This window comes from Elephas maximus, chromosome 12 (genome assembly GCF_024166365.1).
Source record: "Elephas maximus indicus isolate mEleMax1 chromosome 12, mEleMax1 primary haplotype, whole genome shotgun sequence".
Taxonomy (NCBI): Eukaryota; Metazoa; Chordata; class Mammalia; order Proboscidea; family Elephantidae; genus Elephas; species Elephas maximus.
This window is the reverse complement of record NC_064830.1, coordinates 42,579,624-42,605,014: the sequence shown is the minus strand read 5'-3', so window position 1 is coordinate 42,605,014 and position 25,391 is coordinate 42,579,624. Positions and strand designations below refer to the sequence as shown.

The following is a 25,391-nucleotide window of genomic DNA, read 5'->3' as shown; positions in this document are numbered from 1 at the left end:
GTCTGATTCAAAATGGCCAATACCAGTCCATTTTAGCTCACTAATGCCTGGGATATTAATGTTTATGCTTTCCATTTCATTTTTTTGACTTCCAGTTTTCCTAGATTCATTCTTCGTACATTCCAGGTTTTGATTATTAATGGATGTTTGCAGCTGTTTCTTCTCATTTTGAGTCATGCCACATCAACAAATGAAAATCCTGAAAGCTTGACTCCATCCACGTCATTAAGGTGGACTCTGCTTTGAGGAGGCAGCTCTTCCCCGGTTGTCTTTTGAGTGCCTTCCAACCTGGGGGCTCATCTTCCAGCACTATATCAATGTTCTGCTGCTATTCATAAGATTTTTCACTGGCTAATGCTTTTCAGAAGTAGACTGCCAGATCCTTCTTCCTAGTCTGTGTTAGTCTGGAAGCTCAGCTGAAACCTGTCTGCTATGGGTGACCCCGCTGGTATTTGAATACCGGTGGCATAGCTTTCAGCATCACAGCAGCTTGCAGGCCCCCACAGTACAACACACTGACAGATGCATCGGGGCATTTTGTTTATGGATGTTTAATTGTTCCAGCAACATGTGTTGAAAGGCAGTCTTTCCTCCATCAAATTGCTTTTCAACATTTGTCAAAAATTGGTTGGGCATATTGTATGGGTCTGTTTCTGGCTTTCTGTTCTGTTCCATTTATCTGTGTATCTGCCTCTCCACCAATATCACAGTTTTCGTTACAGAAGTCCTCAAATCAGGCTAACTGATTCCTCCCACTTTACTCTTCCTTTTCAAAATTGTTTTAGCTATTTTAGTTCCTTTGCCTTTCCATACCAATTTTAGGATAATCTTGTCTATATCTACAAAGGATCTTGCTGGGATTTTGATAGGAATTGTGCTAAACCTGTATGTCAATTTTAAGAGGACCAAACATCTTCACTATGTTGAGTCTTAAGTTCAGTAACATGGTGTGCCTCTCCATTTATTTAGTTCTTTGATTTCGTTCATCTGTGTTGTATAGTTTTCAGCATACAAGTCCTGTGCATATTTTGATAGATTTGCACCTAAGAATTTCACTTTTTTTTTTTTTTTTTGAGCAATTGTGAATCTATTGTAATTTTTAATTCTGGTGTCCCAGTGTTAATTGTTAATATACAGAAATCCAGTTGATTTTTGTAAGTTCATATTATTTCCTATGGCCCTCTGAACTCATGTATTAGTTGTATGAATTTTTTTTGAAGATTCCTTGCGATTTTCTATGTAGCTAATTATGTCATCAGGAGTTCCTGGGTGGTGTAAATGGTTAAGCACTCAGCTACTAATCAAAAGGTTAGTAGGCACCTCAGAAGATAGGCTAGGCAGTCTACTTCTAAAAGTTCACAGCCATTGAAAATCCTATGGAGTGCAGTTCTAGAAATACATGAGGTTGCCTTGAGTCACAATCAACTTGACAGCAACTGGTTTAGTTTTGGTTAATTATGTCATCAGCAAATTGAGACAGTTTTATTTCTTCCTTTCTGATCTATATACCTTTTAATACCTTTTTTTATTATACTGGTTGGAATGTCTAGTACTATATCGAATAAGAGTGGTGAGAGTGTGCATCCTTGTCTTATTCCTGATTTTAGGGGAAAGCATTCAGTCTTTCACCATTATGTATAATGTTCGCTCTAGGTTTCTTTGTAGATGCTCCTTATAAAGTTGAGGAAGTTCCCCTCTATTCCTGTTTCTGAGAGTCTTTACCATGAATGGGTGTTGAATTTTGTCAGATACCTTTTCTGTATCATTTGATGTGGTTGTATGATTTTTTTTTTTTTTAGCCTGTTTTAATATGGTGGATTACATTGATCACTTTTCAAATATTGATCCAACCTTGCATCCCTGGAATAAATTCCACTTGGTCATTGTCTTAGTTATCTGGTACTGCTATAACAGAAATACCACAAGTAGATGGCTTTAACAAACATAAATCTATTCTCTTAATGTCTAGGTGGCTAGAAGTCTGAATTCAGGGCACCAGCTCCTGGGGAACAGGCTTACTCTCTGTTAGTTCTGGTGGAAGGTCCTTGTCATTAACCTTCTCCTGATCTAGGAACTTCTAAGCACAGGAACCCTAGGTCCAAAGGACATGCTCCACTCCTGGCGAGTCTCCTGATGGCATGAGGTCCCTCTCCTCTGTTCAGTTCTTTCTTTTATATCTTAAAAGAGATTGGGCGGAGCCAAGATGGCGGACTAGGCAGACGTTACCTCGGATCCCTCTTACAACAAAGACACGGAAAAACAAGTGAATCGATCACATACATAACAATCTACGAACCCTGAACAACAAACACAGATTTAGAGACGGAGAACGAACTAATACGGGGAAGCAGCGATTGTTTCCAGAGCCTGGAGCCAGCGTACCAGTCAGGTACGGCACAAGCACAGAGACCTGCTCCACCCCCCTGAACTAACCCCGGGAGGGGGACCAGCCGGTTCCACGGGCGGCGTGGGACGCAGCCGGTAGGAGAAGTCCCCGGGAGGCAGTGACTGATCTTGGAGCAGAAAGAGCAGCATCCGAGCCGGGGAACCGTCCCGCAGGGATTTGGACTGCACGCAGGTACGCCATAAACACGGAGAGTTGCTCCACCCCCTGAACTAACCCCGGGAAGGGGACCAGCCGGGTCGCGCGGGCGGCGTGGGACGCAGCCGGTAGGAGAAGTCCCCGGGAGGCAGCGACTGGTATTGGAGTGGGGAGAACAGCGTTCCAGCCAGGACACTCGGTCGCGGCACAAGCACAGGGAGCTACTCCACCCATCTGAACTAACCCCGGGAGGGGGCCCACCTAGTTCACGGGGGCGGCACGGCCACGCGGCTGGAGAGACCAGAAGTCCCCGGGAGGCAGCGACTGATTTTGGAGTTGAGAGTGCACCGTCCCAGTAGGGGAGCCTTGACGCTGGGCGTGGGGCTGGAAGCGGAGGATCTGACCGTGACTCCAGCGGGCCAGACCCCCTGGGGGCAATCTCCACACAGCCAGCACACATAGGCGACGCGCCCGCGGGAATCTCAGATATAACAGTCATTCCAAGCAAGACAAGCAACTCTGGCTATATTCTGAGGTGCTACTCTCCTATCTCTCTGTTCCCTCCCCCACCCTTCCCAGGCGGCTTCATTAACATCTGAATAGCCTGAGCCAAAGGGAGAACTCTGATAGGGATCTGACTGCAGTTTTTTTTTAGCGGATTTTCTGGAAAAACTAGTTTCCCAGTGATGGCTCGGAGACAACAATCCATATCAAACCACTTAAAGAAGCAGACCGGGACAGCTTCTCCAACCCCCCAAACAAAAGAATCAAAATCTTTCCCAAATGAAGATACAATTTTGGAATTATCAGATACAGAATATAAAAAACTAATTTACAGAATGCTTAATGATATCACAAATGAAATTAGGATATCTGCAGAAAAAGCCAAGGAACACACTGATAAAACTGTTGAAGAACTCAAAAAGATTATTCAAGAACATACTGGAAAAATTAATAAGTTGCAAGAATCCATAGAGAGACAACATGTAGAAATCCAAAAGATTAACAATAAAATAACAGAATTAGACAACACACTAGGAAGTCAGAGGAGCAGACTCGAGCAATTAGAATGCAGACTGGGACATCTGGAGGACCAGGGAATCAACACCAACATAGCTGAAAAAAAATCAGATAAAAGAATTAAAAAAAATGAAGAAACCCTAAGAATTATGTGGGACTCTATCAAGAAGGATAACCTGCGGGTGATTGGAGTCCCAGAACAGGGAGGGGGGACAGAAAACACAGAGAAAATAGTTGAAGAACTTCTGACAGAAAACTTCCCTGACATCATGAAAGACGAAAGGATATCTATCCAAGATGCTCATCGAACCCCATTTAAGATTGATCCAAAAAGAAAAACACCAAGACATATTATCATCAAACTCACCAAAACCAAAGATAAACAGAAAATTTTAAAAGCAGCCAGGGAGAAAAGAAAGGTTTCCTTCAAGGGAGAATCAATAAGAATATGTTCTGACTACTCAGCAGAAACCATGCAGGCAAGAAGGGAATGGGACGACATATACAGAACACTGAAGGAGAAAAACTGCCAGCCAAGGATCATATATCCAGCAAAACTCTCTCTGAAATATGAAGGCGAAATTAAGATATTTACAGACAAACACAAGTTTAGAGAATTTGCAAAAACCAAACCAAAGCTACAAGAAATACTAAAGGATATTGTTTGGTCAGAGAACCAATAATATCAGATATCAGCACAACACAAGGTCACAAAACAGAACGTCCTGATATCAACTCAAACAGGGAAATCACAAAAACAAACAAATTAAGGTTAATTAAAAAAAAAAAAAAAAATACACATAACAGGGAATCATGGAAGTCAATAGGTAAAAGATCACAATAATCAAAAAGAGGGACTAAATACAGGAGGCATTGAACTGCCATATGGAGAGTGATACAAGGCGATATAGAACAATACAAGTTAGGTTTTTACTTAGAAAAATAGGGGTATATAATGAGGTAACCACAAAAAGGTATAACAACTCTATAACTCAAGACAAAAACCAAGAAAAACGTAACGACTCAACTAACATAAAGTCAAACACTATGAAAATGAGGATCTCACAATTTACTAAGAAAAACGCCTCAGCACAAAAAAGTATGTGGAAAAATGAAATTGTCAACAACACACATAAAAAGGCATCAAAATGACAGCACTAAAAACTTATTTATCTATAATTACCCTGAATGTAAATGGACTAAATGCACCAATAAAGAGACAGAGAGTCACAGACTGGATAAAGAAACACGATCCATCTATATGCTGCCTACAAGAGACACACCTTAGACTTAGAGACTCAAACAAACTAAAACTCAAAGGATGGAAAAAAGTATATCAAGCAAACAATAAGCAAAAAAGAAGAGGAGTAGCAATATTAATTTCTGACAAAATAGACTTTAGACTTAAATCCACCACAAAGGATAAAGAAGGACACTATATAATGATAAAAGGGACAATTGATCAGGAAGACATAACCATATTAAATATTTACGCACCCAATGACAGGGCTGCAAGATACATAAATCAAATTTTAACAGAACTGAAAAGCGAGATAGATACCTCCACAATTATAGTAGGAGACTTCAACACACCACTTTCGGAGAAGGACAGGACATCCAGTAAGAAGCTCAACAGAGACACAGAAGATCTAATTACAACAATCAACCAACTTGACCTCATTGACTTATACAGAACTCTCCACCCAACTGCTGCAAAATATACTTTTTTTTCCAGCGCACATGGAACATTCTCTAGAATAGACCACATATTAGGTCATAAAACAAACCTTTGCAGAGTCCAAAACATCGAAATATTACAAAGCATCTTCTCAGATCACAAGGCAATAAAACTAGAGATCAATAACAGAAAAACGAGGGAAAAGAAATCAAATACTTGGAAAATGAACAATACCCTCCTGAAAAAAGACTGGGTTATAGAAGACATCAAGGAGGGAATAAGGAAATTCATAGAAAGCAACGAGAATGAAAATACTTCCTATCAAAACCTCTGGGACACAGCAAAAGCAGTGCTCAGAGGCCAATTTATATCAATAAATGCACACATACAAAAAGAAGAAAGAGCCAAAGTCAGAGAACTGTCCCTACAACTTGAACAAATAGAAAGTGAGCAACAAAAGAATCCATCAGGCACCAGAAGAAAACAAATAATAAAAATTAGAGCTGAACTAAATGAATTAGAGAACAGAAAAACAATTGAAAGAATTAACAAAGCCAAAAGCTGGTTCTTTGAAAAAATTAACAAAATTGATAAACCATTGGCTAGACTGACTAAAGAAATACAGGAAAGGAAACAAATAACCCGAATAAGAAATGAGAAGGACCACATCACAACAGAACCAAATGAAATTAAAAGAATCATTTCAGATTATTATGAAAAATTGTACTCTAACAAATTTGAAAACCTAGAAGAAATGGATGAATTCCTGGAAAAACACTACCTACCTAAACTAACACATTCAGAAGTAGAACAACTAAATAGACCCATAACAAAAAAAGAGATTGAAACGGTAATCAAAAAACTCCCAACAAAAAAAAGTCCCGGCCCGGACGGCTTCACTGCAGAGTTCTACCAAATTTTCAGAGAAGAGTTAACACCACTACTACTAAAGGTATTCCAAAGCATAGAAAATGACGGAATACTACCCAACTCATTCTATGAAGCCACCATCTCCCTGATACCAAAACCAGGTAAAGACATTACAAAAAAAGAAAATTATAGACCTATATCCCTCATGAACATTGATGCAAAAATCCTCAACAAAATTCTAGCCAATAGAATCCAACAACACATCAAAAAAATAATTCACCCTGATCAAGTGGGATTTATACCAGGTATGCAAGGCTGGTTTAATATCAGAAAAACCATTAATGTAATCCATCACATAAATAAAACAAAAGACAAAAACCACATGATCTTATCAATTGATGCAGAAAAGGCATTTGACAAAGTCCAACACCCATTTATGATAAAAACTCTTACCAAAATAGGAATTGAAGGAAAATTCCTCAACATAATAAAGGGCATCTATGCAAAGCCAACAGCCAATGTCACTCTAAATGGAGAGAACCTGAAAGCATTTCCCTTGAGAACGGGAACCAGACAAGGATGCCCTTTATCACCGCTCTTATTCAACATCGTGTTGGAAGTCTTAGCCAGGGCAATCAGGCTAGACAAAGAAATAAAAGGTATCCGGATTGGCAAGGAAGAAGTAAAGTTATCACTATTTGCAGATGACATGATTATATACACAGAAAACCCTAAGGAATCCTCCAGAAAACTACTGAAACTAATAGAAGAGTTTGGCAGAGTCTCAGGTTATAAAATAAACATACAAAAATCACTTGGATTCCTCTACATCAACAAAAAGAACACCGAAGAGGAAATAACCAAATCAATACCATTCACAATAGCCCCCAAGAAGATAAGATACTTAGGAATAAATCTTACCAAGGATGTAAAAGACCTATACAAAGAAAACTACAAAGCTCTACTACAAGAAATTCAAAAGGACATACTTAAGTGGAAAAACATACCTTGCTCATGGATAGGAAGACTTAACATAGTAAAAATGTCTATTCTACCAAAAGCCATCTATACATTTAACGCACTTCCGATCCAAATTCCAATGTCATATTTTAAGGGGATAGAGAAACAAATCACCAATTTCATATGGAACGGAAAGAAGCCCCGGATGAGCAAAGCACTACTGAAAAAGAAGAAGAAAGTGGGAGGCCTCACCTTTCCTGACTTCAGAAACTATTATACAGCCACAGTAGTCAAAACAGCCTGGTATTGGTACAACAACAGACAAATAGACCAATGGAACAGAATTGAGAACCCAGACATAGATCCATCCACGTATGAGCAGCTGATATTTGACAAAGGACCAGTGTCAATTAACTGGGGAAAAGATAGCCTTTTTAACAAATGGTGCTGGCATAACTGGATATCCATTTGCAAAAAAATGAAACAGGACCCATACCTCACACCATGCACAAAAACTAACTCCAAGTGGATCAAAGACCTAAACATAAAGACTAAAACGATAAAGATCATGGAAGAAAAAATTGGGACAACCCTAGGAGCCCTAATACAAGGTATAAACAGAATACAAAACATTACCAAAAATGATGAAGAGAAACCCGATAACTGGGAGCTCCTAAAAATCAAACACCTATGCTCATCTAAAGACTTCACCAAAAGAGTAAAAAGACCACCTACAGATTGGGAAAGAATTTTCAGCTATGACATCTCCGACCAGCGCCTGATCTCTAAAATCTACATGATTCTGTCAAAACTCAACCACAAAAAGACAAACAACCCAATCAAGAAGTGGGCAAAGGATATGAACACACATTTCTCTAAAGAAGATATTCAGGCAGCCAACAGATACATGAGAAAATGCTCTCGATCATTAGCCATTAGAGAAATGCAAATTAAAACTACGATGAGATTCCATCTCACACCAGCAAGGCTGGCATTAATCCAAAAAACACAAAATAATAAATGTTGGAGAGGCTGCGGAGAGATTGGAACTCTCATACACTGCTGGTGGGAATGTAAAATGGTACAACCACTTTGGAAATCTATCTGGCGTTATCTTAAACAGTTAGAAATAGAACTACCATACAACCCAGAAATCCCACTCCTAGGAATATACCCTAGAGATACAAGAGCCTTCATACAAACAGATATATGCACACCCATGTTTATTGCAGCTCTGTTTACAATAGCAAAAAGTTGGAAGCAACCAAGGTGTCCATCAACGGATGAATGGGTAAATAAATTGTGGTATATTCACACAATGGAATACTACGCATCGATAAAGAACAGTGACGAATCTCTGAAACATTTCATAACATGGAGGAACCTGGAAGGCATTATGCTGAGCGAAATTAGTCAGAGGCAAAAGGACAAATATTGTATAAGACCACTATTATAAGATCTTGAGAAATAGTAAACCTGAGAAGAACACATACTTTTGTGGTTACGAGGGGGGGAGGGAGGGAGGGTGGGAGAGGGTTTTTTATTGATCAATCAGTAGATAAGAACTGCTTTAGGTGAAGGGAAAGACAACACTCAATACATGGAAGGTCAGCTCAATTGGACTGGACCAAAAGCAAAGAAGTTTCCGGGATAAAATGAATGCTTCAAAGGTCAGCGGAGCAAGCGCGGGGGTCTGGGGAGCATGGTTTGCGGGGACTTCTAAGTCAATTGGCAAAATAATTCTATTATGAAATCATTCTGCATCCCACTTTGAAATGTGGCGTCTGGGGTCTTAAATGCTAACAAGCAGCCATCTAAGATGCAGCAATTGGTCTCAACCCACCTGGAGCAAAGGAAAATGAAGAACACCAAGCCCACATGACAACTAAGAGCCCAAGAGACAGAAAGGGCCACATGAACCAGAGACCTACATCATCCTGAGACCAGAAGAACTAGTTGGTGCCCGGCCACAATCGATGACTGCCCTGACAGGGAGCTCAGCAGAGGACCCCTGAGGGAGCAGGAGATCAGTGGGATGCAGACCCCAAATTCTCATAACAAGACCAAACTTAATGGTCTGACTGAGACTGGAGGAATCCCGGCGGCCATGCTCCCCAGACCTTCAGTTGACACAGGACAGGAACCATCCCCGAAGACAACTCATCAGAAATGAAAGGGACTGGTCAGCGGGTGGGAGAGAGATGCTGATGAAGAGTGAGCTAATTATATCAGGTGGACACTTGAGATTGTGTTGGCAACTCTTGCCTGGAGGGGGGATGGGAGGATAGAGAGAGAGGGAAGCCGGCAAAATGGTCAAGAAAGGAGAGACTGAAAGGGCTGACTCAAGACGGGGAGAGTAAGTGGGAGTAGGGAGTGAGATGTATGTAAACTTATATGTGACAGACTGATTGGATTTGTAAACGTTCACTTGAAGCTTAATAAAAGTTATTATAAAAAAAAAAAAAATGAGCTCAAAATGGATCAAAGATCTAAATATAAAATCTGAAATGATAAAGATCATGGAAGAAAAAATAGGGACAGTGTTAGGATACCTAATACATGGCATAAACAGTGTACAAAACATTACTAACAATGCAGAAGAAAAACTAGATAACTGGGAGCTCCTAAAAATCAAACACCTATGCTCATCCAAAGGCTTCACCAAAAGGGTAAAAACATTACCTACAGACTGGGAAAAAGTTTTTAGCTATGACATTTCCGATCAGCGCCTGATCTCTAAAATCTCCATGATACTGCAAAAACTCAACTACAAAAAGACAAATAACCCAATTAAAAAATGGGCAAAAGATATGAATGGACACTTCACCACAGAAGACATTAAGGCAGCTAACAGATACATGAGGAAATGCTCACGGTCATTAGCCATTAGAGAAATTCAAATCAAAACTACAATGAGATTTCATGTGACTCCAACAAGGCTGGCATTAATCCAAAAAACACAAAATAATAAATGATGGAGAGGCTGTGGAAAGATTGGAACACTTATGCACTGCTGGTAGGAATCAAAATGGTACAATCACTTTGGAAATTGATTTGGCGCTTCCTTAAAAAGCTAGAAATAGAGCTACCATACCATCCAGCAATCCCACTCCTTGGAATATATCCTGGAGAAATAAGAGCCTTTACATGAACAGATATATGCACACCCATGTTCATTGCAGCATTGTTTACAATAGCAAAAAGATGGAAGCAACCAAGGTGCCCATCAATAGATGAATGGATAAATAAATTATGGTATATTCACACAATGGAATATTATGCATCGATAAAGAACAGTGAGGAATCTGTGAAACCTTTCATAACATGAACCTGGAAGGCATTATGCTGAGTGAAATTAGTCAGTTGCAAAAGGACAAATATTGTATAAGACCAGTATTATAAGAACTCAAGAAATAGTTTAAACTGAGAAGAAAATATTCTTGATGGTTACGAGAGGCGGGAGGGAGGGAGGGTGAGAGAGGCGTACTCACTAGTTAGATAAAAAAGTTAGATAGTAGATAAGAATTGCTTTAAGTGACAGGAAAGACAACACACGATACAGGCGAGGTCAGCACAACTGGCTAAACCAAAAGCAAATAAGTTTCCTGAATACTTCCTGAATGCTTCGATGGCCAGTGTAGCAGGGCTGGGGTTTTCGGGACCATGGTTTCAGGGGACATCTAAGTCAGTTAGCATAATAAAATCTATTAAGAAAAAAAAAAAAAAAAAAAGAGATTGGCTCAAGATAATACTTAATCCTGTAGATTGAGTCCTGCCTCATTAACATAACTGCCTCTGATCTTACCTCATTAACGTAAAAACCAAACCAAGTCTGTTGCTGTTGAGTCGATTCTGGCTCATAGCAACCCTATAGGACAGAGTAGAACTGCCCTATAGCATTTCCACGGAGCAGCTGGTGGATTCAAACAGCTGACCTTTTGGTTAGCAGCCAAGCTGTTAACCACTGCTCCACCAGGGCTTTATTTAACATCTTGTTATTATTGTTAGGTGCCATCAAGTTGGTTCTGACTCATAGCACCCCTATCTACAACAGAACAAAACACTGCCTGGTCCTGCACTATCCTCAAAATTGTTGTTATGCTTGAGCCCATTGTTGCAGCCACTGTGTCAGTCCATCTCGTTGAGGGTCTTCCTCTTTTTCCCTAACTTTCTACTCTACAAAGCGTGATGTCCTACTCCAGGGACTCATCCCTGCTGATAACATGTCCAAAGTACCTGAGGCAGTCTCACCATCCTTGGTCCTGGCTGCACTTCTTCCAAGACAGATTTGTTTGTTCTTCAGGCAGTCCATGGTATATTCAGTATTCTTTGCCAACACCGTAATTTTTTTCAGTGTTTTCTATTCATTGTGTAGCTTTTGCACACATATGAGGCGATTGAAAACACCGTGGCTTAGGTCAGGCACACCTTAGTCCTTAAAGTGACGTCTTTTTAACACCTTAAAGAGGTCTTTTGCAGTTAGGATTTACAACATATAGGATAATCACATCAGATCACAAAATGATGGACAAACCACACAGTACTGGAAATCATGACCTAGCCAAATTGACACACATTTTGGGGGAACACAATTCAATCCATAACAGCCATGGTGTATAATTTTTGTTTTATGTATTCTTGAATTCTGTTTGCAGATATTTTGTTAAGAATTTTTTCTGTATTCATGAAGGCTACTGATCTGTATTTTTTTGTGGGGGGGGTGGTAATTTTTTTCTGGTTTTGGTATCAGGGTAATACTAGTGATATAATAAGCCAAACCCATTGCCATGAAGTTGATTCCAACTCTTAGCAACCCTATATGACAGAGTAGAACTGCCATATAACAGTTTTCAAGGCTGTAAATCTTTATGAGAGAAGACTGCCACATCTTTCTCCCACAGAGTGACGGGTGGGTTCAAAACTGCCGATCTTTTGGTTAGAGCCAAGTGCTTAACCACTGTGCCACCAGAAATCCTTGTTGTTGTTAGGTGCCATCGAGTCAGTTCCAACTCAGAGCAACCCCGTGTACCACAGAACAAAACACTGCCCAGTGCTGCGCCATCCTTACAATCTGATACTAATACTAGTGTTGAAATTTCCAGCTATAATTGTGGATTTGTCTGTTTCTCCTTTAAATTTTATCAGTGATTGCTTTACATACTTTGCAACCTGTTGTTCAGGCATGCATATTTAGGATTGCTTTGTCTTCAGCCTTGAAAATCGCTGGAGCAGCTCTGCTGTGCACACATGGAGTCTCCATGAATCGGAATCTACTTAATGGCAATTAACAAAAAAAGAGGTCTTCATTATATAATTTTATCCTTATATAATGTTGCTCACTGTCTTTGGTACTTTTTCTCTGATGTCTACTTTATCTGGTATTAATATTCTGCTTTCCTTTGATTAATGTTTGTATGATATATCTTTTTCCATCCTTTTACCGCAACCTGCCATATCTTTATATTTGATGTAAGTTTCTTGTAGACAGCAGACATTTGAGTCATTTTCTAATCTGCCCTGTCAATTTCTTTCTTTTAGTTAGTATGTTTAGACCACTTCCATTTAATGTCATTACTGATATGTTAGGACTTAAGTCTGACATTTTATTTTCCATTTGTTCTGTTTTTTGCTTCTCTGTTTTTTTTTTTTTTTCTTGCGTTCCTGACTTAAACATTGTTTAATTTTTGTTTTGATTTATCCATAGTGTTTTTAGAGTATGTCTTTGTGTAGCATTTTTAATGGTTGCTCTACTCTGTCCTGTAGGATCGCTATGAGTCAGAATCGACTCAACGGCAACAGGTTTGGTTTGGTTTTCTAGGAATTACATTATGTATACAATAACTTATCACAGCCTTTTGGTGTCATCATTTTACGAGTTTGAGTGAAGTATAGAAACCTTACCTCCTTTTATATCACTTTACCCTCCCATATTTATAATTGTCTTCAATATTTTGTCTACATTTATTTAGAACCATATCAGACAGTATTATAATTTTTGTTTCAACTGTCAAACATTATTTAGAAAACTCAGGAGGAGAATGAAAGCCTATTTTCTTTACCCATGTTTTTGCTTACTGTGTTCTTCCTTCCTAAGGTTCCCAGGTTACTTCTTTTATCATTGCCTTTCTGTTTAGAGAACTTCCTCATCTGTTATTCCCATTCTTTTGAAGCAGGTCTGCTGGCAGATAATTCTTTTCGTTTTCCTTCAGCTGAGACTGTCTTGCTTTCCCTTTTCTTCCTGAAGAATATTTTTGCTGGGTATATGATTCTGGATTGATAATTCTTTTTCTTTAGCACTCGAAAAATATTGTGCCACTTCCTTCTGACCTCCATGGTTTCTGATGATAAATCCACCACCATTTAAAAAAAATTTTTTTCTCTTATAGGTAAGTGTCATGGATTGAACTGTGTACCCCCGAAATACCTGTCAACTTGGTTAAGCCATAATTCCCAGTATTGTGTGATTGTCTACCATTTTGTCAGCTGATGTGATTTTACTATGTGTTGTAAATCCTATCTCTATGATATTAATGGAATGGGATTAGCAGCAGTTATGTTGATGAGGCAGCACTCAATCTACAAGATTAGATTTTGTCTTAAGCCAGTCTCTTTTGAAATATAAAAAAGAGAATCAGGCAGAGAGGAGAGGGGCCTTATACCACCAAGAAAGAAGTGCCGGGAGCAGAGTGCGTCCTTCGGACCTGAATTCCCTGTGCTAGAAGATCCTAGACCAAGGGAAGATTGATGACAAGGACCCACCCCCGGAACTGACAGAGAGAGAAAGCCTTCCCCTAGAGGTGGAACCCTGACTTTGGACTTCTAGCCTCCTAGACTGTGAAAGAACAAACTTCTATTTGTTAAAGCCATTCACTTGTGGTATTTCTGTTATTACAGCACTAGATAACTAAGATAAACTCCAGTGATACGAATGTTAGATCTTTTGTTGTAGACCCAGAGACCCCTGAGGCGATAGTCTTTATTTTTTTATTTTTTGGTCTGTTTTTTCTCTGTTCAGATCAGATAACTTTTATTCTTCTGTCTTCTAGTTTGCTGATTCTTTCTTCTATCTCCTCATTCTGCTGTTGAGCTCAACCACTTTTTATTGTTTTTTGTATTTATTTTGCTTATTATATTTTTCTGTTTTAAAATTTCCAATCAGCTTTTGTCAAAGTGGGTGTGGTGGGGAGACAGTTTTTTTCAGTGGTATTTGGCTGGCGTGGAACAGTTAATATCTAAAATTTTCTGTCTTGCTAGTTTCTGCCTTTCCTGGTCCTTTGACTAAAGAGAGTAGTCTTTTGTTGAAGCTTTCTTTTTCTTTTTTTTTTTGGTCTACATCCCTTGGCATTTCTAAGTTGCTGACTTCTTCAATTCCAAGTCTAGGCTATATGAGACAAGAACAAAACCCAGGAAACTCACTACTTTGTCATTCCTCAGGTCCTGAGGTCCCTAGTCCATCTTCCTTCTTTCCGCTTTTCAGAGTCATCTTATGTATGTTTTATATATAATGTCCATGATTTTTAGTTAACTTAACAGGAGGAATAGAGAAAAGCACATGCATGCCATCTTCACAGAGGAAACATACCTTTTAATGGCTACATAATCTTCTGTTTTATGAAAATACCCAAATATTATAGATAAAAGGAATTCCTTTTAAATATGAAGCCTTATAGTGTGTTAAATCAATTTCACAAATATATTGCCAGAGAAAACAGCGTGAAGGGTCTAATTGACCACATGTTTGACATAGATGCTAAGTGCTAGTGTAAACCTTAGATTACGCCAAAGTCGTGGAAACGAAAAGTTAGAAAATGCTTGAGAATTAATATGGTCCAGACCTCTGCCTATTGTAAGAATTCTTTCTGCAGCATTCCTGATGGATATTCATCATTCATTCACCGGATAGGTATATGCCAGGTTCTATGCTAGACACTGGAAATACACAGTTCTTTGTCCTCATGTAACTTATATATATATCAGAGAAGACACACATTAAACACATGACAAAATACTTGAGAGTACTTAATACCGAAACCTAGCTTATCTGGGAGAGACGTTCTGTTGGAGGAAGCAATGTTTAAACTGAGATAGATAAGTAAGAGTTATACAGGTTGGTGGGAGTCCAAGAAAATTAAATACACAGGACTGTTTTAAGTGGTGAAGACTGTAAGAGTTTGGTGAATGAATATCTCTGATTGAGATATTCACTGCTTCATGAGATAATCCTTTATAGAGTTAAAACCTCTAGCAGCTTCTCCCTTACGAAGTTTGCCTTCCTTTGACCTTCTCCACTGATTCTAACCTTGTTTTTAAGCAACATAAATTGATTCTGTGCTTCTATAAGAGAGCCTTTCTAGTATTTTTTAGTCTACTCTTCTCCAGGTGAAACATTTTTTATTCCTGCCACAGCTAGGGCTATCTGCTTTCCTAGTCAGCATCCTTTGTGGATAATCAATAGGTAGCTGATACGGAGCTGAGAACTGAATACAGCATCCCATATACAGTCTAACTAGTGAAAAACACTGAATGTTTCTGTTACTTTCTGTCATTAGGCACTAGAATCTTATTAATCTTATTAATGCAACCTGAGATTACAATCGCCTTTTTTTTTTTTTTAGCAGCTCATAAAAATACAAGTATCAAAGAGAAACGAGGGGGCCTGTATCTTACCACCAGTCTTGCTTCCATTGATGTGTATGCCTGAATTGTGAAGTTTATTGGTATGAGTTAGAAGGTCTCGTAGAAGCTTGATTTTAGAAATCTTCTGAGGCCTGAGTAATATTTAACCAACAACTTGCTCTAACCACAAATTAGATGAATTCTGTCTTAGTTATCTAGTGTTGCTATAAGAGAAATACTGTCAGTGGATGGCTTTAACAAACAGACGTTTGTTCTCTCACTGTCGAGGAGGCTAGAAGTCTAAATTCAGGATGCCAGCTCCAGGGGAAGGCTTTCTCTCTCTGTCAGTTCTGGCATAGGTCCTTGTCATCAATCTTCCCTTGGTCTAGGAACTTTTCAGTGCAGGGACCTGGGGTCCACAGACACACTTCATTCCTGGTGCTTTTTTCTCAGTGGTATGAAGTCCCACCCCTCTCTGCTTGATTCTCTCTTTTATATCTCAAAAAGAGATTGACTCAAAATGCAACCTAATCCTGTAGATAGAGTCCTGACTCATTAACATAACTACCTCTAATTCTGCCTCATTAACATCATTAAAAAAGAACCCATTGCCGTAGAGTCGACTCCAACTCGTAGCAACCCTATAGGACAGAGTAGAACTGCCCCATAGAATTTCCAAGGAGCGCCTGGTGGATTCAAACTGCAGACCTTTTGGTTAGCAGCTGTAGCTCTTAACCACTATGCCACCAGGGTTTCCGATAGGATTTACAACACATAGAATAAATACATCAGATTGCAAAAGGGAGAACAACCACATAATACTGGGAATCATGGCCTATCCAAGTTAACACATTTTTGGAGGGCATAATTCAATCCATAACATTCCACTCTTTGGCCCCTAAAAATTCATGTCCTTGCCGCATGTAAAACACATTCACCCCATCATGTCATCACAAAAGTATTAACTCCAACTGCAAATTCTGTCCTGGGACAACATTCCTCTTCATCTGTGAAATCCAGAATACAAGTTACCTGCTTCCAAAGTACAATGGTGGAACAAACCCAAGGTAGATATTACAAATGGGAGAAACTGAACAGAAAGAATGTTTAACAGGCACGAAGCAAGTCAGCAGAACACATTACATTAGCTCTCAAAGCTTGAAAATAATCCTCTGTTCTCTGAGACCATTTAGGCAGTGGCCCTGCCCTCCACACTGGGTGTTAGCCATCCTCTCCTGATTCTGGGTGGAGGCCGGTTGGCCCTCAGCTTCAGCTGTGCTTTTCAGGCCCACTGGAATGACAGCTCTGCCCTCTTGCGTTTGGGTGGTTCCATTCTCCTTCCATCTGAATGGTGACTGTTCTCACTCTGCCCTGGCAGGCCCCGTCCTGCCCCTTGGGCATGGCAGCCCTGTCCCTCAGCTTTGGGCAGCAGATCCAGCCCCATCTCATTGGCATTCGTAAAAGGCAGCCCCACACTCCAGAACTGAGTTGATGAAGATCTTACTCTTTGAAGCCTAGGAGACCATGGCCCCACCCTTTGAGACCCAACAGGCAATAGTTTCACCCTTTGAGACCCCACAGGTCTTGGCCCTACCCTTTGAGACTAAGACAGCTCTGCTTCTTGTGCTCCTTGTCTCTTCCACTTCTGCTTTGTTGTTGCTTGGCCTCTCGGCCCTCCTGACCTCTTGGGCTGGCCAACCCTCTGCCCTGCTCGGGCAAGTGTTTCAAAGATCTTTAGCTCCATCAATAAGTACCTTGAGGCACCCTACTCTACCAGTAAACCTCGGCTGGAAGACACTCAACTCTCTGGCTTCATGGGTTGGCAAGCCTAGCCCCACCCGTAAGTGCCCAGAGGCACTGTACTCCACCAGCAAGCCTCCTCCCTGAAGGCAGTCAGCTCTCTTGCTGCATGGGTCAGCTCCCATGGTGTTCTGTACTGGTCTCCTTGTTCTGCTGCTGCCATTTCTCTGCTGCTGCTTCTCACTGTCTGCACCATCTCAGGTTTTACAACTCTCCTCACTTCCTTCTGAGCCCGTAGCAGAATTGTCTTTGGTGTCCATGATTCCACCAACAGTCTCTTCAAGCCAATCTAAGCTTTTACTATTAGGCACTTTAAAACGTTTCCAGCCTCTATCCATTCATAGTTTCAAAACCGCTTCTACATTGTAGGTATCTGTTAGAGCAGCACCCCACTATTCCTGGTACCAAATTTCATCTTAGTTATCTAGTGCTACTATAACAGAGATACCACAAGTGGATGGCTTTAACAGAGACAAATTTATTCTCTCACAGTCAAGGAGGCTTGAAGTCCAAATTCAGGGAGCCAGCTCCAGGGGAAGCCTTTCTTTCTCTGTTGGCTCTTGGGAAAGGTTTTTATCATCAGTCTTCCCCTGGTCTAGGAGCTTCTCAGCATAGGAATCCTGAATCCAAAGGATGCGCCACACTCCTGGTACTTCTTTCTTGGTGGTATGAGGTCCCACCCCTCTCTACTCGCTTCTGTCTTTTATATCTCAAAAGAGATTAACTCAAAATACAACCTAATCCTGTCTAGAGTCCTGCCTTATTAACATAACTGCCCCTAATTCTGCCTCATTAACATCATAGAGGTTACAACACATAGGATAATTACAACAGATCACAAAATGGAGGATAATTACATCAGCTCACAAAATGGAGGACACCCACACAATACTGGGAATCATGACCTAGCCAAGTTGACACACATCTTTGGGGGACTCAATTCAATCCATAACAGTTTCCCATCTCTGCTTCTTGAAGAATTAAAGAATTCCAATTCCCTTAACATTCTATTTCATTAAACTTTGGATGCAACAAGCCTGCCAGAACTATCATTGGAAAGCTTTTTCGGGGACACTAGAATAATAGAACTATAGCAGACCACTGAAACATCTACTTTGACCTTTTCATTTTGCAGATGAGAAAATTAACACTTGGTGTGATAAAATAACTTAGTTGAGATTATATGGGTAGCTAGTTGCTGAGCCCAAACTTCAACATAAATCCCTTGAAAGAGAAGTCCACTGAATTTGGTTAAGTCTTCTTTTACATGCAAATCTCCCACTGGTCAGTATGACTTGCATTTTGAAATTCTTTCCTGTCCTCTTTGTCCAGTCCCTCACAACTGTTTGTTCACTACTGTAGCACATTCAGCCATTCAGTTAAATAAATATGTCTCAGATTCTTACATCTCCTTGGCCCTGTGAATGACACAAAGATAGAAGGGCCATGCCTTCACATTGCTTATAGTCTAGTTGGAAGACAACTGGATATACTGCTAAATATAAAACTAGGCAGGAAATGATATGAGCACCATTAGAAGTATGAAATGCTGTGGTATTGTAGGAGAGAGAGATTGTGTTTGACAGAGGGCAGAGAGTTAGATGGGGTAGAGAAAACTTGCTGAAAGATACAGCAGTGAAGATAAAATGGTGTCCATTTCTAGGTGGAGTTAGGAACCCACAAGGTAGGTTTGGGGAATGAGAGGTTATCCGGTTTAAAGAACAGGATGAGAGGGAGGGTAAGACTGGGGAGGTTTGTGGAGGACAGATCAGAAACTTTTAATGTCATTAAAAGGCAGTTTTAAAGGCAGCGGAGAAACACAAGAATTTTTTTGTACTTTAAGTGAAAGTTTACAAATCAAGTCAGGCTATCATACAAAACCTTGTGTATACCTTGCCATATACTCTCAGTTGCTCTCCCCCTAATGAGACAGCACATTCCTTCTCTCCACCCTGTGTTTCCACGTCCATTCAGCCAGCTTCTGTCCTCATCAGCCTTCACATCTCCCCTCCAGACAGGAGCTGCCCACAAAGTCTTATGTGTCTACTTGATCCAAGAAGCCCAGTCCTCACCAGTATCATTTTCTGTCTTATAGTCCAGTCCAGTCGCTGTCTGAAGAGTTGGCTTTGGGAACACTTCCTGTCTTGGGCTAAGAGAAGGTCTGGGGACCATGACCTCTGGGGTCCCTCTAGTCACAGTCAGACCATTAAGTCTGGTCTTTTTACTAGAATTTGGGGTCTGCATCCCACTGCTCTCCTGGTCCTTCAGGGATTCTCTGTTGTGCTCCCTGTCATGGTGGTCATTGGTTGTAGCCAGGTACCATCTAGTTCTTCTGGTCTCAGGCTGATGTAGTCTTTGATAAATGTGGCCCATTCTGACTCTTGGGCTCATACTTACCTTGGAAACACAAGAATTTTTGAGCAATGGAAATTAAATGACAAGATGAGCTTTAAAAAGATAAATATTCACCTTATGATGTTGCTAGGGAGATTACTTAGAAGACTCTTGAAGTGGTGCTGTCAAAAGATAATGTTGGCAATTTAAATGGAAAGGAAGTGACAGGTACAAGAAACATGGCAGAGGTGGCCCCTATAGGACTGTTCTGAGCCTGTACAGCAAGGGGAGAGGAAAACAACAACGGTTAGCACCAAGCTTTCAATCTAAATGACTTGGAGAATGGTATGCCATTTTCATCAATAGATGTTAAAGGAAGGAAAAGTTTAAGGAGTAAGAAGTTGATAGGTTTTCTATTGTACATACTGAGTTTGTGATTCCAACAGGACATCCAGGTGAAAGAGTCTAGTGCTAATTGGAAAAGGAGGTCTGAAAGCTCAGATGAAAGGGTTCACCTTGGAGGTTCTCACAGTTAAAACTGTGCAAGTGGTTGATGTTGCCAAGTTGAGAGAAAGGATTAAAGAGGAAGAGGGCCTAGGAGAGGATTGGGGGTTTTGATGGGGAGTAGTAAAGAGAAGAGTTGATGAAAGACAGGTAATTTAAGGACCAGGGAGCCAAGGCAACAAGAGTTTCAGGGAAGAATTGAGAGTCCCCGTTGTTAACTACTGTGTGAGTACTGAGAGGAAAAGACTGCTGGGCTTCATCATTTTAAATTCTTTCTGATTTTGTTGGTTTTAATTTTAGGGGATAGTTTCTGAAAGTTAATTAAAAAAAAAAAAAACAACTGTTGCTGCCAAGTCAATTCTGACTCATAGTGACCCTATAGGACAGAGTAGAGCTGCCCCATAGGGTTTCCAAGTAGCAGCTGGTGGATTTGAACTGCCAACCTTTTGGTTAGCAGCTATGCTCTTAACCACTGTGCCATCAGGGCTCCCTAAAAGTTTATAGGCACTTATTATCCTTGGCCCAGGTGTCTGTCTATGCTCAGAAACTCATACACACTCCATGTCTGCTGTGTGTAATATGTGTTTATTTCTTACTACATATCCAGTGTGGGTCTTGGTACAAACTGGAATTTTATGAAAACAGTATATAATACATGGCCTCTGTCAAGGTCCTTACTGGCCTTTTGGCCTGAAAGCCTCCAGTCTGTTAATACTGCTCCTCACCTACTCAACCTCTTGTTGGCTCTTCTACTTTAATATGCCCTGTACTTATGCTGCCTCTTCCTGGAATTGTAGATATGCCCTAGAGGTGAGTTGCCATTTCTAATATAAACATCAGAAGAAGCCAATCAGAGAATGAATGTAAGGAAAGAAGGGAGAAGGTGCTGATACACTTTGCTTTCCAGGCACCATGCTAGGTGCTTTGCCTTCATTATCTCATTTAATCCTCACAATAACCCTGTGAAGTAAGTAGTATTATCCCCATTTTACAGATGAGGAAACTGAGACGCAGAGAGGTTAAGTGGCTTGCCCAAGATCACACAACTAGTAAGTAAGTGTGGACTCAGATATGTCTGACTCCAGAGCCTGTGCTCCTTCCCATTACACTATAGTGAGGCTCTGAGTTTAGAGTTCCAAAGTTGGTATACAGGCCCAAGAGTCTTAGGGAACCTCTGCTTAGCATTCTGGGGGAAGCCAACTTTGTGATGTAATATATATGGCTGTGGCCCTTGCTGATATGTGTCATTTTTCCCTTAAATTCTTTTTGATTTTTCACTTACCTTCCTAGTTCTTCCTAAAAAAGAGCTTTACTTTCTATATAATTTATGTTCTTTTAAGGTCTACTAAAAACAAAGATTAATTGTCTCTGGGGAGTACAACTGGAGATTAAGGGGGTGGGGCAGGAGGCCGCTATTTTCTGCCACAAGTCCTTCTGTACTGCATAAGTCCTTCTATGCCAATAGATTTTTTTAATCATGTCTATATATTACTTTGATAATTAAATATCAGTAGATATTGAGATGGAAATCCTGGTGGCATAGTGGTTAAGTGCTACGGCTGCTAACCAAAAAGTTGGCAGTTCGAATCCTCCAGGTGCTCCTTGGAAACTCTTTGGCGCAGTTCTATTCTGTCCCATGGGGTCGCTATGAGTCAGAATTGACTTGACAGCAACGGGTTTGGTTTTTTTGGGTTTAGATATTGAGATACAATACCAAATACTATGAATACACAAAAGAACACACTTTGTAAAGTTAATGATTATGAGATGCATTTTTATAAAATCACAAGACCTATATTTTGTGTATCTGTTCTTTTATATGAAGGTTCGCAATGAGTTTTACAAGGACACACAGGGCGCAATGCTGGTTTTTGATGTTGGGCAGAAAGACTCCTTTGACGCTCTTGATGCATGGCTGGCAGAAATGAAGCAAGAGCTTGGACCTCATGGAAACATGGAAAATATTGTATTTGTAGTGTGTGCCAACAAGGTAACGGGTTTGGAAATGGTATGATCAACTTTCTAGATTCATTTCAGAAAGAATACAGCTCTGCATTTTGGAGAACTAATAAAAAGGAAGAATAATATCTTATTCTGTAAAAAAGGAATAACAGTCTTTCAAAACATGTCTCCCTAAGACAATAACAACAAAAAACTCAAACCTAGATTTTTCTCCATTTTTTTTCCTAGTGTCATACTTAGGGAAGAATATTGATGACTGAGCAGAAGAGGTAGATTCTAATAATCACTCTCTGACCTGATGAAAAAAGGGCATTAGTTAGGTGAAATGTGGACTATGGAAAGGTATGAAAAGCAGACCTTGGCCCTTAGTATGGCAGATATGAGGCCAACTTTCACAGAGATGAGTAGGAGCTGTTTTCCCACAAATTAAAGAGGAAGTACAGTAGCAGGCACTAGTCCTTTTGCCACAGAAAATCAGTCTACGTTCAGTATCAGTATTTTTGTTCCTTTCGGTCCTGGCAATTTTACACACTAGTGTTGGGGTTCATTAACAAGTTTTTGCATCAATAAAGGATAGACGAAAACCTCACTGGGCTTATTCTGGTGGAACAAGGTTGGAATCTTCTCTCTGTCCCCCAACTTTCTATTTCAGATTGATTGTACCAAGCACCGCTGTGTAGATGAAAGTGAAGGGCGTCTTTGGGCTGAAAGCAAAGGGTTCCTGTACTTTGAAACTTCAGCACAAACTGGAGAAGGAATCAATGAGATGTTCCAGGTAACCTAATATTTTGTCATTTTAGGGTCAAGGCTGACCATACCAAATTTTAGTTTAAACAATGTTGTTGTTGTTAGGTGTCGTTGAGTCACTTCCAACTCACAGCGACCCTATGTACAACAGAACGAAACACTGCCTGGTCCTGCGCCATCCTCACAATCGTTATTGAATAATGAGAAGCAAAAAAGTAATAGGCATTTCCCTTTAGAATAGACTGTTTCTTTTCCGAAACTGGAAAGCTGAGTGAATGAGTTGTGTGTGTGTGTTCTGTCTTCTGTCTCTTTATAAACCAATAGATTCCAAACCTGGATAATCACCACAATTACCTGGGGAGATTTTTCAAAAATAGATTTCTGGGCTCCAGACCTACAGGAGGTTCAAAGTTGTGATGGAGCCCAGGAATCTATAGTTTGTAAAAGCTCTCCAGGTAATTCTGATGGTTATCAAGTTTAAGAACAAATATCATACACTACTGTGGGACAAAGATGTTCTTCAGAATCACCTTTGGCTAAGGGTGTCTGTATACATAATCAAATGGAAGCATTACTTTGACAAAATTTTCTTGCCACACCTAGTTAGTCCTGTATTGTAGCCCACAGAGGCGCAATTAGAGAATAGGAGATTATCATTGCAGAATCCGCCAGTCACACACAAAAAATAAGATCTCAACAATCAAGTAAACAAGAAAAAGATATACTCACATTGCAACCTGATTAGATGGTCCCCTTTTAAAAGTATTAACCTTGAGTAATTTTAAAGAAAGGAGGCTATTTAAAACAAGTTATAAAGTCAACTCTCAATTACAGATATATTTGGAAGAAAGTGGTAGCATGAATAATGCATTTTTCTTCTTATGAATATATCTGATATTTTGGGAATTGTTAGCATTTCAAATAATGTAACCATGCTATAAAGAGTTGTTCTTAATTATTGAGTGGGATTTTATTCCATCTTTTATGCTGAATTTCCTTCTCACAAGATGTCACCCCTTCTTCTAGAAGACAGGTTTCATTGTTGGCTGACAGGCTGAATTGGGCATCAGTAACTTCTATTTCAAGACCAAATAAGGTTGATGTTAATTTTCCATACTTCATATTTTTTTGAGTTTGTACCAATATATGTGCACTAATTGACAATGGTTTGGGTACTGTTTCAGAATTCTGGAGAATTTTACATGCTTCATCCCATCTGAAGCTCATAACAACAATATAACCAAAAAAAAAAAAAAAAATTCCACTGCTGTCAAGTCAATTTCAACTCATAGCAACCCTACAGGACAGAGTAGAACAGCCCTATAAGGTTTCCAAGGAGTGGCTGGTGGAATTGAACTGCTGACCTTTAGGGTTAGCAGCCGAGCTCTTAACCACTGTATCACCAGGGCTCCAACAACAAAATAAGGCAGGTATCATCTTTATTTCATACATGAGGACTCTGAGGCTAAGACTAGTAAAGTGACTTGTCCAACAGGTATAAATAATAACAGTTGAAAGTGAAATTTTTCAGCACTTTGAAGATATTGTTCCGTGGTCTTCTGGCCTTGATTATCTCATCAGATGTTGTCATTATTTCTTACTCATGCCTCTCTATATGATATCTCTCTCTTTAGCTGCTTTCAAAAGTTTCTTTATCTTTGGTTTTCAGCATTTTGACCATGACGTGCCTAGGCATGGTTCTCTTTATATTTGTCCTGCTTGTTTGCTAAGTTTCTTGGATTGGCAGCAGGTGTTTTTCATCAAATTTGGGAAATTTTTGACCACTATTTTTTCAATTATTTTTTTCTGACCTTTTTTCACACTCTTCCCCTTCTAGGACTCCAACTACATGTATATTGGACTACTTGGTTTTGTTCCACAGTCCCTGAGGCTCTGTTGATTTCCTTCCATTTATTCTCTCCATTTTTCAGATTGGATGGTCTCTATTGATCTGATTAAAAGTTCATTTTCAATCTGCTGTTAAACCTACTAAGTGAAGTTTTCATTTCAGTACTTCTCAGTTCTAGAATTTGCATTTGTTTCTTTTGTGTAGTTTCTAGTTCTCACTCATTGATATAATATTTTTTCTTTAATTCTTTGAATATATCTTTAATAGTTGTTGTAAAGTATTTGTCTGCCAGATCCAACATCTGAACTATCTCAGGGTCAGCTTCTACTGACTTCTGTTTTTCTTGATTATGGATCACATTTTCTTGTTTCTTTGTATGAGTAGTTATTTTCAAGTGGACACCTGGATTTTAGATAATACATTGTAGAGATTTTAAGTTCAGTTATCTTCTTCTGAAGATTGTTTATTCTTGCTTTAGCAGGCAGTTAAATTACTGGCAGATTACACTG

At 39.7% G+C, this 25,391-nt stretch overlaps 1 protein-coding gene across 2 annotated transcripts in view; it reads left to right on the top strand.

Annotated features, from left to right (window-relative positions):
- Positions 1-25,391, top strand: part of DNAJC27 (DnaJ heat shock protein family (Hsp40) member C27) — an 88,346-nt gene that overhangs the window by 52,271 nt on the left and 10,684 nt on the right. For both annotated transcript variants that reach the window (XM_049902760.1, XM_049902759.1), the window contains 2 exons: positions 22,150-22,314; positions 22,939-23,061. In XM_049902760.1, the coding sequence (XP_049758717.1) occupies positions 22,150-22,314; positions 22,939-23,061 (288 nt within the window). The remainder of the gene's footprint in view (positions 1-22,149; positions 22,315-22,938; positions 23,062-25,391) is intronic.